The sequence below is a fragment of the Hyperolius riggenbachi genome, chromosome 1 (genome assembly GCF_040937935.1).
Source record: "Hyperolius riggenbachi isolate aHypRig1 chromosome 1, aHypRig1.pri, whole genome shotgun sequence".
Classification (NCBI taxonomy): Eukaryota; Metazoa; Chordata; class Amphibia; order Anura; family Hyperoliidae; genus Hyperolius; species Hyperolius riggenbachi.
The window spans coordinates 307,040,758-307,057,485 of record NC_090646.1 but is presented as its reverse complement, the minus strand read 5'-3'; the positions used below and the strand labels follow the sequence as shown (position 1 = coordinate 307,057,485).

General features: G+C 43.3%; 1 protein-coding gene across 4 annotated transcripts in view; it reads left to right on the top strand.

Annotated features, from left to right (window-relative positions):
* SH3GL1 (SH3 domain containing GRB2 like 1, endophilin A2) overlaps positions 1 to 16,728 on the top strand; it is a 594,767-nt gene that overhangs the window by 250,304 nt on the left and 327,735 nt on the right. For 3 of the 4 annotated variants that reach the window (XM_068233807.1, XM_068233806.1, XM_068233808.1), the window contains exon 5: positions 8,423 to 8,566. The exons of the other annotated variant lie outside the window; for it this stretch is intronic. In XM_068233807.1, the coding sequence (XP_068089908.1) occupies positions 8,423 to 8,566 (144 nt within the window). The remainder of the gene's footprint in view (positions 1 to 8,422; positions 8,567 to 16,728) is intronic. 4 annotated transcript variants of the gene reach the window in all.

Here is a 16,728-nt window from a genome sequence, read left to right as displayed (position 1 = left end):
CTTATGCTGGTGTATGTGCATGGTGCTCCCTTGCTCGTTAGCTCCCTTGTGCGATTGGTAAGATGCACTGTCTGTCCCAGGAGAGGACGTCAGGATGTGTGCTCCTAATCCATTGATAGGTTTGATGCAATGAATGTGTTTGCATGTCTGCACTATGCATGTTACAGGGCCAGAGTTAGGACACCTATGTTTACCTGGGTACTTCTGCGCAGTATAGGTGACTAAGCATAAGAATGCATTCTTCTGTGAACTAAAACCCCGGCTTTTAACTTAGCTGTAGGGATAACAGTTGTGCCTGGATGAGTGAATCTGTAAATGCATTTGTTTGAACATTTGCATGTGAGAGTGCGAAGGGTTAATAGATTTTTGCTGTTTTCTAGCCACACCCCCTTCAGCACCCCCCCTTTCCTTAATAATTAATGTCCTAACTAGAGGCGATGTGCCTGGATATATAAAAAAAATTTCTAGATCCAGTTCTGGACATCCCCATTGTGAAATTATCATCTGAAAAACCTCCGGATTGAGTGACCATTCGTTCTGGTCCAGCTTCTCCTTGCTTAGATAATCCGCCACCTGGTTCGATGTCCCCTTTAGATGGCGTGCCTGTAATGATTTGACATTTTCTGACCAAAACATAATTTTTGATGTTTGTTTCCATAACATCTGACTCTTCGTGCCTCCTTGTCTGTTTAAGAATGCTACTACCGCTCTGTTGTCTGTCTTTATTGTCACATGCGTTCCTTTGATCTTACATAGTTACATAGTTATTTTGGCTGAAAAAAGACATCCGTCCATCGAGTTCAACCAGTACAAAGTACAACTCCAGCCCGTCCCCCACATACCCCTGTTGATCCAGAGGAAGGCGAAAAAAACCCCACCAGGCATGGTCCAATTAGCCCCAAATGGGAAAAATTCCTTCCTGACTCCAGATGGCAATCAGATAAAATCCCTGGATCAACATCATTAGGCATAACCTAGTAATTGTAGCCATGGATGTCTTTCAACGCAAGGAAAGCATCTAAGCCCCCTTTAAATGCAGGTATAGAGTTTGCCATAACGACTTCCTGTGGCAATGCATTCCACATCTTAACCACTCTTACTGTAAAGAACCCTTTCCTAAATAAATGGCTAAAACGTTTTTCCTCCATGCGCAGCTCATGTCCTCTAGTCCTTTGAGAAGGCCTAGGGACAAAAAGCTCATCCGCCAAGCTATTATATTGCCCTCTAATGTATTTATACATGTTAATTAGATCTCCTCTAAGGCGTCTTTTCTCTAGACTAAATAAACCCAGTTTATCTAACCTTTCTTGGTAAGCGAGACCTTCCATCCCACGTATCAATTTTGTAGCTCGTCTCTGCACCTGCTCTAAAACTGCAATATCTTTTTTGTAATGTGGTGCCCAGAACTGAATTCCATATTCCAGATGTGGCCTTACTAGAGAGTTAAACAGGGGCAATATTATGCTAGCATCTCGAGTTTTTATTTCCCTTTTAATGCATCCCAAAATTTTGTTCGCTTTAGCTGCAGCGGCTTGGCATTGAGTACGATTATTTAACTTGTTGTCGATGAGTACTCCTAAGTCCTTCTCCAAGTTTGATGTTCCCAACTGTATCCCATTTATTTTGTATGGTGCTAGACCATTGGTACGATCTGATCCCTGAAGTGTAGTAGTGCCCTTCACACTGCTTCTAGTTCTCTGCTGTTTGATGACCTTGAGCTGATCTGTACAGACCACTGTCCCTGGGCCAGAAGAGCATCCAAATGTGCTCCCCAACCCCATAAACTGGCATCTGTTGTAATTATCCTTTGTTCCGGGTAATTCCATAAACGACCTGTCGACAGATGAACCTGATCCTGCCACCAAAGTAGAGACACCTTTATGCTGTGAGGGATAGGGATCCTATTGTCCAATACCGTGAGGCTTCTGTTCCATGATCTGAGTATCCATAACTGCAGAACCCTTGCGTGGAATTGTCCCCACTGTACTGCGGAAAATGAGGCTGTTAGAAGTCCGAGTACTGCCATTGCTTTCCTCAGTGATATTGTCCTCGCATTCTGAAAGGAAAAAATAGCATTTAGAATTGCAGTAATTTTTCTATCAGGCATGAAGATCTTCTCTTTCCTAGTGTCAATGTTAAAACCTAGAAATTCTATGACCTGGGATGGAACTAGGGAAGATTTCTCCCAATTAATAAGCCAACCCAACTGCTGAAGATAATCTAACGTTGACTCTGTCTGTAATCTCACCCCTTCCGCTGAAGGTCCCCAAATCAGAAAATCATCTAAATATCCGAGGATATTAACCTTCATCAGTCTTAAGCTCCGCTAGATCTTCAGACATAACCTTGGTAAACAGCCAAGGGGCAGAGGAAAGTCCAAAAGGAAGCGCAATAAACTGAAAATGTCTTCCCTCTTCCTCCATGTGGACCGCAAATCTTAGATACTGTTGTGATGATGGATGGATGGATGGGTAGGTGAAGGTACACATCTTTGAGATCTAGGGAGGCAAGAAAATCGTCTCTCTGCAAGAGATGAATCACAGATTTTATATTGTCCATCCTGAATTTTCTGTATTTTACATTTAGATTTAACTTCTTCAGGTTTAAGATAAACCAGTAGGATCCCTGTGGCTTTTTCACCAGACACACTGAAGAATAGAACCCTTTTTCTCTCTGACAACTTGGTACATATCTTATTACACCCTTTTCCAGTAGATAAAGGACCTCGTTTTGTAATACCCGTTTCTTTCTTAGATCTTGTGGTTGGGGAGTTATGCAAAACCTCTGAGGAGGATGATGATTGAACTCGATTCTGTATCCCTCTGATACAATCTTTAGCAACCACTGACTTGTGGATCGAGGCTGCCACACTTCTAAAAAGTTTGCAACTACCCCCCCCCCCCCCCCACTGGAGTCCTGGCGTCATTGCTTATCCTGCCTTTTGGCAGGATTGAAGTTGGGTTTTGCTTTCTGTGGTCTGTATGGAGCCCAACGTTTACCCTTGGAGGACTTGGAATATTGCTCAGACCTGTTAGGGGGACGAAATGGCCGCTTATACTGAAATGGCCTTTTCTTTTCTGGAAAGTTTTTTTTTTCTTTGTATCTGATGTTCTATCTAGTGTATCATCTAACTTGGATCCAAAAAGGAGCCCACCTTCACATGGTATACCGCACAACTTTGATTTTGAGGAATTATCACCATTCCAGGTTTTAACCCATATGTCTCTTCTAGCGGAGTTAACTAAGGCAGTTGTTCTGGCCGTAAGCTTAACAGTGTCGTCTGATGCATCCACCATATAAATAGAGGCATTTAAAACTTTGGGAAAGTCATTAAGAATTTCTTTTCGAGGAACTCCGGAAGCAATTTTATTCTGTAATTCTAGTAGCCATGTTTTTATTTGATCTACTCACTGCCGTGGAAGCTGCCGCGGGCTTGAATGTCAAGGAAGAGGATTCCCATGCTCTACGCAGAAGGTTGTCCATCTTTTTGTCGATTGGGTATTTCAGACTACCAAAATCCTCAAATAATAAATCTGTTTTCTTTGACACCTTTGAAAAAGATGGGTCCAACCTAGGCGGAGGGCCCCAAAACCCCTTATCTTCCGGAGAAAAAGGGTAACGATTGGACAAGGATCTAGGCCAGAAGGCTCTCTTCTCAGGGTTATCCCATTCCTTCTTAATCATACCCTTTAGGGTGGAATGAACTGGGATAAACTGAGGCTGGGGGTCCGCCAAAGTTTTGTACATCTCATCCAAAGGTGTCAAAGATCTTTTCTCTGTCTTGATACCCATTGTATCATACATAGCCCCCAATAAATCTTTCATTGAATCTGTTGAGAAAGCAAATTTTGATCTGTCAGCATTAGAGACCTCCTCTTCCATATCTGATGGCTGATCTAAGTCAGAAATCTCTCCCTCAGATAATTCGGAACACTCTATCTCACTCTCTCTTCTACGTTTGGATCCAGAGGGCCCCGACTGAGATAAAGTCAAACCCGGGGATGCCGGATTAACAACTGGAGGCATTGTGTCCATATTTCCACTAGTTCCTGGAACATCCGAAGGAACAATAGAATTGGAAGCAATGGCAGAGTCCTTAATCTCTTTAATTGCTGAAGACATCTCAGATCTCATCCAGCCCATTAAATCTTTAAATATGACAGGTGATTCCTCTTTAACAGCCTTTTCTGTACAGTTCTGACATAACTTCTTAGAGGTAGATGAGGAAAAATGATTGTTACAAATTGCACATTTCTTCTCAGATCTGCTTGAACCATGCTGACTAGTTTGAGCAGCAGCTTTGTCAGTTTTATCAGACTTGTCCGACTTGTCATGTTTTTTAGGCTATAAAAAAACACAAACAAGGAACAACCATTACTTAGAGGTTTCATAGTATATATTAGTAACAAGCAGGAGTATTTCAGATACCACATCTACTTGCCAGAGAGGGGTCTTGTCCAGACTTAGCAGACTGCAAAAGAGCTGAACCTGAAGCGTCCTCCATGATTGCCAACATCTGAATCATGGACTCACCTCCAAATAAATACACATAAACAGACGCAGCTGACAACACTTAATGCTGCCAATGCCGCATAAACTATGCTAATCAGCCTCACATACCTTGATTGATCAGCCGAAGCTGATTACCTCTTACCGCCGCGGCCCCTGCCGCATAATTAGTCCGGCGTCTTTGTGTTGCAATTAGAATCGGCTGTCTCGCTTATTCGCCTCTCACCGCCGCAGCCCCTGCCGCTCTGCAGACCTCAGGTCACGCGGGACGCCAGCGCGTGACTACTTCCGGGTAACCCGGAAGTGACCTTCATGCGCGCGCCTGCACGCATAATACCGCTGCCTTCCTCGGAGAAGCCTCCCATACGCTGCAGGACTCCCCACTGTTCACTGCTCAGCTCTATTGGGAGTCCTGCTACACGCTGCCCCTGCCAACTGACACGGATGGCACCCTGGAGACCTCTCCCTCCGCTCCGTCCGGGACAGGAAACTATACTGAAGTATAGCAGCAAGTAAGTAGCTTATATAGCAGGCTGCCTGTCGCTTATGCAAATTGTTCTTTTGCAGTTCCTGTCCACGGTGGGGAGGGAGACAAGTCTCATCCAGGGGTGCTGTCCGAGTGACGATCCGGGAAAAAATACTTAACCTAGTGAGTCCATGGTGGTGTAGAAACGTCTTGTGGATCTTCTCCCCTCAATTATGTCTTCTTGTACCTTATGTCCTTCTCGTGTCCACCTGTGTTCTCCCTTGTACCTTTTTAAGAACTATAGAAATGTCAACATTATTATTTTTAACATTGTACCAAGCTAAACTGAAGTCCTCATAGGCAAACTGTAAATAGTAGCCACACCTTGCTTGCTGTACCTTTTTGGCCCTTTCTCGCTGACTTGCATGTAACAGCCAGCTTCCCAGCAAGTTGTGACAGGAAAACTTGATTCTCACAGCCAAAGAGACATGACCCTAATTTACAACCTGCAAATGTGCCAATTTAATACTGGCTAATGTAAACCTCTATTCCAAGAAGAACAGACGTTAAACAGAGCTCCCTGAAGAGTAGACTGATAGCAAAGCAGAAATTGTTTTAAACACACTTGCTCACGCTGACTGCTCAGAACAGAGGGCTGGTGAGCCATTAAAGGCTTCCAGCACTGCAGTACTGCCATCTCAACGGTTACCGGGTGGCAAAGAGGGATCGCTGCATGAGGACTCCAGAGATCAGACCTCCATTTTAGGAGTTTGCTTATTTTAACACACTGGAACTCCTCCTGCCGTCTCATGCCCATGACCTGGCCTGTGACCCCTCTCACACCTGAGACCCTGAGAGCTAGTGAGCCATGCACTGTGTCGCCTGACTGTGATACGGTCAAATGCTGCTTGAGGATGCCAGACATCTAGTTCAGGAGCAAGCATGGCTGCATGTTCACTCCTACACACTGGGCCTCCTCCTGCTCACTCACGCCCGTGACCCGGCAGTCATGGAGAGTGGGTGGAGATAAAAGCTTGGCGAGGATTCCTGACAGAGGATGAGAATGCTGGCAGGAATGGTAAGGGCTTCCACTGTGCTCGCAGTTGCTGCAGCAATTGTTGGCTTAAATGGGGGAGACCTAGCAGTGACCTGAATATCGTACATTTAGACTATAAGACGCACGTGCTCTCCCCCCCCCCCCCCCTCACACGCACACTTTTGGGGTCAATCTTATAGTCCGAGGACAGTATTTTTAGTGAATTCAATTTGTCACCAATGACCAGGATGTGCAGAAACAATCATCACTGTAGATATACATTCAAATGTACAAGGTTGTACGACAGGCGTCCAGGGAGGTATTCATAACACTCAGCCCTATTTGGGCCCTTCCCTGCCCTATCCCCTAATTCTCTATCAGCAATCCCCAGATGGCTGGACTTAGTCCTCTGTGGGCTCACAGAAGTTTTTTCTGACAGTAGCAATCTTACTCTGTTGTTCCAATGTCTGCTAAAATTGTACTACTGGTTATCTCACCTGTCCCCTCCCTACCAAATTTAGATAACAGCTGAAGATATCTGTGTTTGTCGCTCCCATTGTTCTTCTATTGTCGTTCAAATCTTTATATACAATTTGATCTGTTAAAATTTTAAAAATTTAAATAAAAACTTTGAAACAAATGTACAAGGTTGTTAAAGTGGCCCCAAATTAAAAATACAAGATTTCAGAAATAAAATCTCTTTTCTAAATTATAATAAATTCCAGCCTTTTTTCAGCTGCATGATGACAAATATAAAATATTTTACATTTATTGGAGGAACACCTCCCTTCCTTTCAAATTGCCGGGAAAAAATCCGGCAAACTGGTGGAGTAGATGGTGTCCGGCAATGGAGGAATTGCTAATGGCTGCCCCCAGTATAACCCTAGTTATGAAAAGAGAAGGGTGAAAAGCATGAACTGAAATGCTCATAGGTTTGAAGGATTGTTTATTTATCTTTGTATGTGTCAGTGGTGCAACTAAATATTTTTAATTTAAAAAAATGTTTGGTTTGGGTCCGCTTTAAAGAGACTCCGTAACAAAAATTGCATCCTGTTTTTTTATCATCCTACAAGTTCCAAAAGCTATTCTAATGTGTTCTGGCTTACTGCAGCACGTTCTACTATCACCATCTCTGTAATAAATCAACTTATCTCTCTCTTGTCAGCCTGTGTCTGGAAGGCTGCCAAGTTCTTCAGTGTTGTGGTTCTGTGATGCATCTCTCCCTCCAGGCCTCTCTCTGCACACTGCCTGTGTATTATTTAGATTAGGGCAGCTTCTCTCTTATCTTTTACAAGCTGGATACATCCTCCTCTGAGCTGGCTGGGCTTTCACATACTGAGGAATTACATACAGGCAGAGCTGTCTGCACTCTGCAGGAAGAAACAGCCTGACACTTCAGTGGAAGATAGCTGCAGGGGGAAAGAAACACACAAATGATCTCTTGAGATTCAAAAGGAAGGGTGTATACAGCCTGCTTGTGTATGAATGTATTTTCTATGTGTGGACATACTGTACATCAACCTACTTCCTGTTTTGGTGGCCATTTTGTTTGTTTATAAACAAACTTTTTAAAACAGTTTTTAACCACTTTTAATGCGGCGAGGAGCGGCGAAATTGTGTCAGAGGGTAATAGATGTCCCCTAACGCACTGGTATGTTTACTTTTGTGCGATTTTAACAATACAGATTCTCTTTAACAGAGGGTCATAAGCCTTATAATATATCTAAGAAAAAGGCCCACAGGGAAATCCACAACACACAAATTTTATATGCTATTATTAATGAACAACAATCTTCCCATTTCACCATTATAGCAAAGAATTAGCCAGTGGCCCTCGAAACCGAATCCCCCCCCCCCATCCATCTCTCACCCATCTCTCACCCCTGGTGAATCTCCCTACAGAAAAGAAGTATCCTTTTCACGTTCAACCTCCACTTGTCCCACAAATGGCACCAGATCAATCCTCCGTGCCAATACTACCTAAGCATGAAAACAGTTAGCAGAACCCGGATTGGGGCATTTTAGCCTTCCCTTTTTATTCCTATTCTTTATATAATGCCCATAGTGTGTGTGAATTGGTACATCAAAAGTCTGTTATAAGATTCCTGCACTATAGACTCCAGATGCCTAATATTTTCTACTTCATCCAACCAAGCTTGGAGTGGGGAGTACATGGGAAAATATGCCTAAACCTACATGGATTTTTTGGGTGTTAGCACAAAGTTTTCAGATAAGTCTACAAAGGTATTCTTTCAAGTTATATTTGTGTGCTTTGTCTGAATTATGAGTTTAATATGCAATGGCATTATCCGACCCCCTTCCCCGGCAAGATTTTTTTTTTTAAACTGTTGATTTTTTATATTCATGTATACTCTTTTTGTTCATTGCATCATTCTGTTTCTACTTTTAAGCATCTCGTGCCAAGCTGTCTATGCTGAATACTGTATCTAAGATTCGAGGCCAAGTCAAGAATCCAGGCTACCCACAGCCTGAAGGTCTTTTGGGGGAGTGTATGGTACGTTATGGAAAAGAACTAGGTGAAGAATCCAGCTTTGGTGAGTACAATAGTCTAAAAAGTCAATTCTTTTTAGGCTAGCAGTACTGTGTTAGTCATTAAGTAAGGAGGAAGGAGGAAGATTGGAATCAGAATACCCAGTTATTAGTTACCTTTAAAAAAAAATAAAAAAAAAATCCAATAATTAGCTTTTGCTATATAGTAATACCTCCTTCAAATTACATTCCTGCATACTAAATACAATTTTTGAAAGCACAACTTGCATACGATAGAACCTAGGTTCTCAACATGTGGTACGTGTACCCCAAGGGGGGTACTTCTGATGGTTCCAGTGGGTACTCAGGCTTGATATACTTAATGAGGAATAAGATTTAGAGTTTTAGAAAATGATAAATCTTATTTAAAAAACACCAAATTAGTGTTTTAACTAAATAAAACCGATTTGTAAATGCTTCTAAATTGTTTAGAACCAATTATGTACTATGATTAAATACTAGCTGTTGGCCCAGCGTTGCCAGAGTATGTATTTGGCTGGTTTTGACTCCACCCACTTTTTTCTAACCCAAACGCACAATTACTCAATTACTCAATGACCTAGTTTGTGAGCTTTGCGGTCTTTGGCATCAATCATTTACATTAAAATGAAACAAATCTGATTGGCTGTTTGTGGCCCCACCCCCTTTTCTGAATTTGAACTCCAGTCACCCAATGACCAACTGTACCAGGTTTGAGGCTTGTGCCATTAACAGTGCAAAAATGGCAGCAATTAAATATTCCCCTTGAAAATCAATAGGTGCATTTTGATTGGCTTTTGTAGGCTCCACCCAGTTTTCTGAATAGTAATCCCAGTCACCTAGTGACCAACTGTGCAACGTTTGAGAACCCTACTATTAACAGTGTAAGAATGGCTGCAGTTTGTTTTACAAGTAAAATTTGTATTTGTCTCTGCCCGTTTTTTGGTTATGGGGATAAAAAGTATCCTATATGTTACTCCTGGTAATGTACTATGTGTGTGCCAAATTTCATTCAAATCCGTTCAGCCATTGTTGCGTGATTAACCAACATCCAAACATCCAAACTTTTATATTTATAATATTAGTGAGATATACTTGTCAAGGGGTACTTGTGGTGTTTTTCTATGCAAGGGGGTACTTGGTGAGTACAGGGTTTTAATAGGGGTAATATAAACACTAGAACATTATTTTTTTTGCTAATAAATGTTAGTGTTGTGATTTATTAAACACAACCGGGCAATAAATGGGTTCATGGAGCATGTCTGCTGATGTCTAAATGGTATTGGTAGAAGTTACTAAGTGCTCATAATCAAAAATGGATAACAATTTCTCACGGTATCAACTATTCCCAAACAAGCAATACAAACTAATAATGCAAATTAACAATAAGCAGTGGAGCCCCTCAACCCTCTTTAGTGCAGGCAAATTACTCGATAAAGTTTACAGTGGAGGAAATAATTATTTGACCCCTCACTGATTTTGTAAGTTTGTCCAATGACAAAGAAATGAAAAGTCTCAGAACAGTATCATTTCAATGGTAGGTTTATTTTAACAGTGGCAGATAGCACATCAAAAGGAAAATCGAAAAAATAACCTTAAATAAAAGATAGCAACTGATTTGCATTTCATTGAGTGAAATAAGTTTTTGAACCCTCTAACAATAAAAGACTTAATACTTAGTGGAAAAACCCTTGTTTGCAAGCACAGAGGTCAAACGTTTCTTGTAATTGATGACCAAGTTTGCACACATTTTAGGAGGAATGTTGGTCCACTCCTCTTTGCAGATCATCTCTAAATCCCTAAGGTTTCGAGGCTGTCTCTGTGCAACTCTGAGCTTGAGCTCCCTCCATAGGTTTTCTATTGGATTAAGGTCCGGAGACTGACTAGGCCACTCCATGACCTTAATGTGCTTCTTCTTGAGCCGCTCCTTTGTTGCCTTTGCTGTATGTTTTGGGTCATTGTCATGCTGGAACACCCATCCACGACCCATTTTCAGTTTCCTGGCAGAGGGAAGGAGGTTGTCGTTCAGGATTTCACGATACATGGCTCCGTCCATTTTCCCGTTAATGCGATTAAGTTGTCCTGTGCCCTTAGCAGAAAAACACCCCCAAAGCAAAATGTTTCCATCCCCATGCTTGACGGTGGGGACGGTGTTTTGGGGGTCATAGGCAGCATTTTTCTTCCTCCAAACACAGCGAGTTGAGTTAATGCCAAAGAGCTCTTGTTTGGTCTCATCAGACCACAGCACCTTCTCCCAGTCACTCACAGAATCATTCAGGTGTTCATTGGCAAACTTCAGATGGGCCTGCACATGTGCCTTCTTGAGCAGGGGGACCTTGCAAGCCCTGCAGGATTTTAATCCATTGCGGTGTAATGTGTTTCCAATGGTTTTCTTGGTGACTGTGGTCCCTGCTAATTTGAGGTCATTCACTAACTCCTCCCGTGTAGTTCTAGGATGCTTTTTCACCTTTCTCAGAACCATTGACACCCCACGAGGTAAGATCTTGCGTGGAGCCCCTGAGCGAGGTCGATTGATGGTCATTTTGTGCTCCTTCCATTTTCGAACAATCGCACCAACAGTTGTCACCTTATCTCCCAGCTTCTTGCTAATGGTTTTGTAGCCCATTCCAGCCTTGTGCAGGTCTACAATTTTGTCTCTGACATCCTTGGACAGCTCTTTGGTCTTTCCCATGTTGGAGAGTTTGGAGTCTGCTTGATTGATTGATTCTGTGGACAGGTGTCTTTTATACAGGTGACTAGTTAAGACAGGTGTCCTTAATGAGGGTGACTAATTGAGTAGAAGTGTCTAACCACTCTGTGGGAGCCTGAACTCTTAATGGTTGGTAGGGGTTCAAAAACTTATTTCACTCAATGAAATGCAAATCAGTTGCTATCTTTTATTTAAGGTTATTTTTTCGATTTTCCTTTTGATGTGCTATCTGCCACTGTTAAAATAAACCTACCATTGAAATTATACTGTTCTGAGACTTTTCATTTCTTTGTCGTTGGACAAACTTACAAAATCAGTGAGGGGTCAAATAATTATTTCCTCCACTGTATGTAAAGCAGCGGTCAATACAAAACAGGACAAGATGTCTGCAACTCCTGCATACTGTGAGTGTACTAGAGATGAAAACAAGACAATTTACAAAATAACAGAAAACCCTCAAAGGATCAGCATCACACTCTTGATTGATAAAAAAATTATAAATCAATCTTTATTCAATAGTATAACAATAAACACCTCATTATGTTTCAAAGGGTGAAATCATTCAAAATGCAGTCCCATAAAAAGTTTCACACTGATAACCAGATGCGTAATAATACACTAAACTATACCACTGTTACTCTGTATATACACTCACCTAAAGGATTATTAGGAGCACCATACTAATACAGTGTTTGACCCCCTTTCGCCTTCAGAACTGCCTTAATTCTACAGGGCATTGATTCAACAAGGTGCTGAAAGCTTTCTTTAGAAATGTTGACCCATATCGATAGGATAGCATCTTGGAGTTGAAGAAGATTTGTGGGATGCAAATCCAGGGCAAGAAGCTCCCGTTCCATCACATCCCAAAGATGTTCTATTGGGTTGAGATCTGGTGACTGTGGGGGCCATTTTAGTACATTAACTCAGTCATGTTCAAGAAACCAATTTGAAATGATTCGAGCTTTGTGACATGGTGCATTATCCTGCTGGAAGTAGCCATCAGAGGATGGGTACATGGTGGTCATGAAGGGATGGACATGGTCAGAAACTATGCTTAGGTAGCTCATGGCATTTAAACAATGCCCAATTGGCACTAAGGGGCCTAAAGTGTGCCAAGAAAACATCCCCACCTCCATTACACCACCACCACCAGCCTGCACAGTGGTAGCAAGGCATGATGGATCGATGTTCTCATTCTGTTTACGCTAAATTCTGATTATCGAGACTCATCAGACCAGGCAACATTTTTCCAGTCTTCAACTGTCCAATTTTGGTGAGCTTGTGCAAATTGTAGCCTCTTTTTCCTATTTGTAGTGGAGATGAGTAGCCCATCCTCCTCAAGGTTGTGCGTGTTGTGGATTCACAAATGCTTTGCTGCATACCTCAGTTGTAACGAGTGGTTTTCAGTCAACGTTGCTCTTCTATCAGCTTGAATCAGTCGGCCCATTCTCTTCTGACCTCTAGCATCAACAAGGCATTTTCGCCCACAGGACTGCCGCATACTGGATGTTTTTCCCTTTTCACACCATTCTTTGTAAACCCTAGAAATGGTTGTGCGTGAAAATCCCAGTAACTGAGCAGATTGTGAAATTCTCAGACTGGCCCATCTGGCACCAACAACCATGCCACGCTCAAAATTACCTAAATAACCTTTCTTTCCCATTCTCCCTTCTTCTCTACTGCCACCCAGATGGAGGACATCGTTGGCTCCCGTGCAGCTAAGTGGCATTCTCCCTTGGGCCAAAATCGGCGGCTTTTCCTCTGCTACCACCTGGATTGATGAAGTCGGCGGCTGAGTCGCGTGGGCTATCAGCTGGAGCGGCCCACGTGACTCAAGTGTTTGCAGCGGCAGAGTGGCTGGGCTGTCAGGCTGCGGGGGGGGTGTGATACCGGCTGCCCGGGGGGGGGGGGCGGAGGCCGCGGGGCTGCTGAGGGACTGCAGAGGAGCGAAAACCCCGTGTGCAGAGGCTGCTGGACTCCCAACCTCTCACGCCAGATCCCGTTTCTTCTCGTCCTTCTGCCCGGCGCCCCACCAGGTGATATGATACCCCGATGTCCTCCCCTGCGACTCTGGCTACGCTGGGCTGCTCAATGCCTGTGATCCCCATTTCCAGTCTTTGCAGGCAAAACTTGTCGCCACTGATGTCCCTTCTCTACTGCCACCCAGATGGAGGACATCCGTGGCTCCCGTGCAGCTGAGTGGCACTTTCCCTGGGGGGCAAGATAGGCGGTTCTTCCTTCCTTGCCGCCACCCGGACAGATGACATCGGCGGCTCAGTCATGTGGGCTATCGGCTGGAGCTGCCCACATAACTCCAGTCCACGCAGCAGCTCCAACTCCAGGAGGCATCCGATCCTTGCTACACATTTCCCTGCTCTCTGGGCCAGACTGAATGGGAACCCAGGATGCAATTCCCAGTAGCCCAGGCTAAACGGCAGCCCAGTCCCTGGCAGTACGCCTCCCCTGTAGGATCTGTAAGTATGAAAAATGCTGTGTAGGTTTAGGTAGTAGCTTAGGTAGTGGGGGCATTGCAGCTTGGTGTAGGTAGTGGGGGCATTGCAGCTTGGTGTAGGTAGTGGGGGCATTGTAGCTTGGTGCAGGTAGCGGGGGCATTGTAGCTTGGTGCAGGTAGCGGGGGCATTGTAGCTTGGTGCAGGTAGCGGGGGCATTGTAGCTTGGTGCAGGTAGCGGGGGCATTGTAGCTTAGTGCAGGTAGCGGGGGCGTTGTAGCTTAGTGCAGGTAGCGGGGGCAGTGTAGCTTAGTGCAGGCTGTGGGGGGGGGGGGGAAGCAGCAGATGTTATGTAATGTAGTTAGTGGGGCAGCAGATGTTAGTGTAGGTGGGCAGACAGTGTAGCTTAGATAGGCAGTTTGGGGTGGAAAAGGGTCCATAAGACACCCCCTGAACCAAAGACGCACCAGGTTTAGTAGTTTATTTTTTCCCCTGATTTTTGCCCTCTAAATCTAGCTGCATCTTATAGTCTGGAGCGTCTTATAGTCCGAAAAATATGGTAAGTCCTTGGGCCACAGAACTGTTGCCTCCCTTATCTGCCTCCATATCCTGCTGTTGATTCTGTTAGTAGATCCGTTAAGTCTTAAAAAAACTTGTCTGTCCAAAGGTGCTGTCTCTGGGGTGGTACATTATCACCCCCTTAGAACAATTTCTTGAACAAGAGCTTTTTTTTTTTAAAAAAAAAACTGTCTGTAATAAAAAGTAAACGTTTTTTTCTCCTAATGGTGCATGGGGTGAACAAAGTGTTCCAGATGAAGCCTAACATGAACAGGTGATAGAGATCCAAAAACAGACCTATCACATGAGAATTCAGAGAACAATTAACCCACTGACAGTGTATAATAGCCAATCATAAGAATATAACCCAATGCGAGGACATTCAACCCTTCTGAGGAAGCGAAAAATCAAGTAAAATAGGTTAAATAGCTTAAACTTTCATTATCTGCATACTGTATGCAAGGATCCCATGTGTTCTGAAAATGTTCAATTCTGTCATGAGAAATGGCCAGCATTCTTTCATATATTATGAACTGATGAAGTTTCTGTATAACTGCATCAGAAGATAGGGAGCAGGCTTTCCACTGTGAGGCCAAATAAAGCTTCACACTCATAGCAATACATTGAATAAGCCAATGTATAGGGAATTTAGTTGAAGAGAACTTGTGGCCCAATAATAAAACAGCAGGGTCTTTAAGGAGAGATGATTTGGTCACTGCTCTTATAATTGATACCACTCTATCCCAAAATTGAGATACAAGCGAGCAGGTCCACCACATATGAGAGAACATCCCAGGACCTCGACATCCCCGAAAGCATTGATCAGAATAATCAGGATTGGAGTGGTAAATTCTGGAAGGTGTCAGGTGAGCCCTATGAAACCCTTTAAGATTAGTTTCAATCAGAGTAGTACAAACTGCCCTCTGTGAGTTCAGTGAAACACTCTAGCCAATCCTCCTGGGTAAGAGCCAAATTAAATTTCCTACTCCAAATACCCCTTAAGGTGCCCATACACTCGTCAGATTGGCAGCAGATAGATAAGAAATGCATCTGATAATCTATCTGATGCGTTTTTAGAACATTTTTTACCAGGATAGAATTCCAATAGATTTCAGTTTGAAATCTATTGAAATTCGATCTGATGGCATTTTTTTGCCATCAGATTTCCATTAAGGCCAATGCAAACTGATAAGCAATCTCATCAGATCGACCTACATTTTCCACCCTGCCAGTTTGATGGAAATCCATCGAAATCCATCGAAATCGGCCATCGATCGGTCGATTGGCCAACCGATTTGCAATCGATCTATCGATCGATCGGTCGGTCGGTCAGAAGATCGGCTGAGTGTATGGGCCCCTTAAGTCTACCCAATTTTGAAGGCGAATGTTCAATGACAGTGGAATATAGATAACAACAATAATATTTATATAGCGTTTTTCTCCCTGGGGACTCAGAGCGCTGTGACCCTGCATTATGCAGTCTCAAAGGCTAGGGAAAAGAGGTGAGTTTTTAGCCTTTTTTGAAAGCTGTCCAGAGAGGGAGCCTCTCGTACTGATTGTGGAAGTGAGTTCCATAGAGTAGGGGCTGCGTAGGAAAAGGCCAGAGCACCAAATGTTAAGTGTGTCCTGGGAATAATCAGCTTCATCTTGTTGGCAGAGCGGAGGGTGCGTGGAGGGACATAAAGTTCCAATAGATCCGCTATGTATTTGGGTCCCATGTGGTGTAGAACCTTAAAGAGAATCTGTATTGTTAAAATCGCACAAAAGTAAACATACCAGTGCGTTAGGGGACATCTGCTATTACCCTCTGTCACAATTTTGCCGCTCCTCGCCGCATTAAAAGTGGTTAAAAACAGTTTTAAAAAGTTTGTTTATAAACAAACAAAATGGCCACCAAAACAGGAAGTAGGTTGATGTACAGTATGTCCACACATAGAAAATACATTCATACACAAGCAGGCTGTATACACCCTTCCTTTTGAATCTCAAGAGATCATTTGTGTGTTTCTTTCCCCCTGCAGCTATCTTCCACTGAAGTGTCAGGCTGTTTCTTCCTGCAGAGTGCAGACAGCTCTGCCTGTATGTAATTCCTCAGTATGTGAAAGCCCAGCCAGCTCAGAGGAGGATTTATCCAGCTTGTAAAAAATAATAGAGCAGAGAGAAGCTGCACTAATCTAAATAACACACAGCAGTGTGCAGAGAGGGGCCTGGAGGGGGGAGATGCATCACAGAACCACAACACTGAAGAACTTGGCAGCCTTCCAGACACAGGCTGAGAAGTCTGACAAGAGAGAGATAAGTTGATTTATTACAGAGATGGTGATAGTAGAACATGCTGCAGTAAGCCAGAACACATTAGAATAGCTTTTGGAACTTGTAGGATGATAAAAAACAGGATGCAATTTTTGTTACGAAGTCTCTTTAAATGTCAGCAGGCAGATCTTAAAATTGATTTTCCATTTTACTGGCA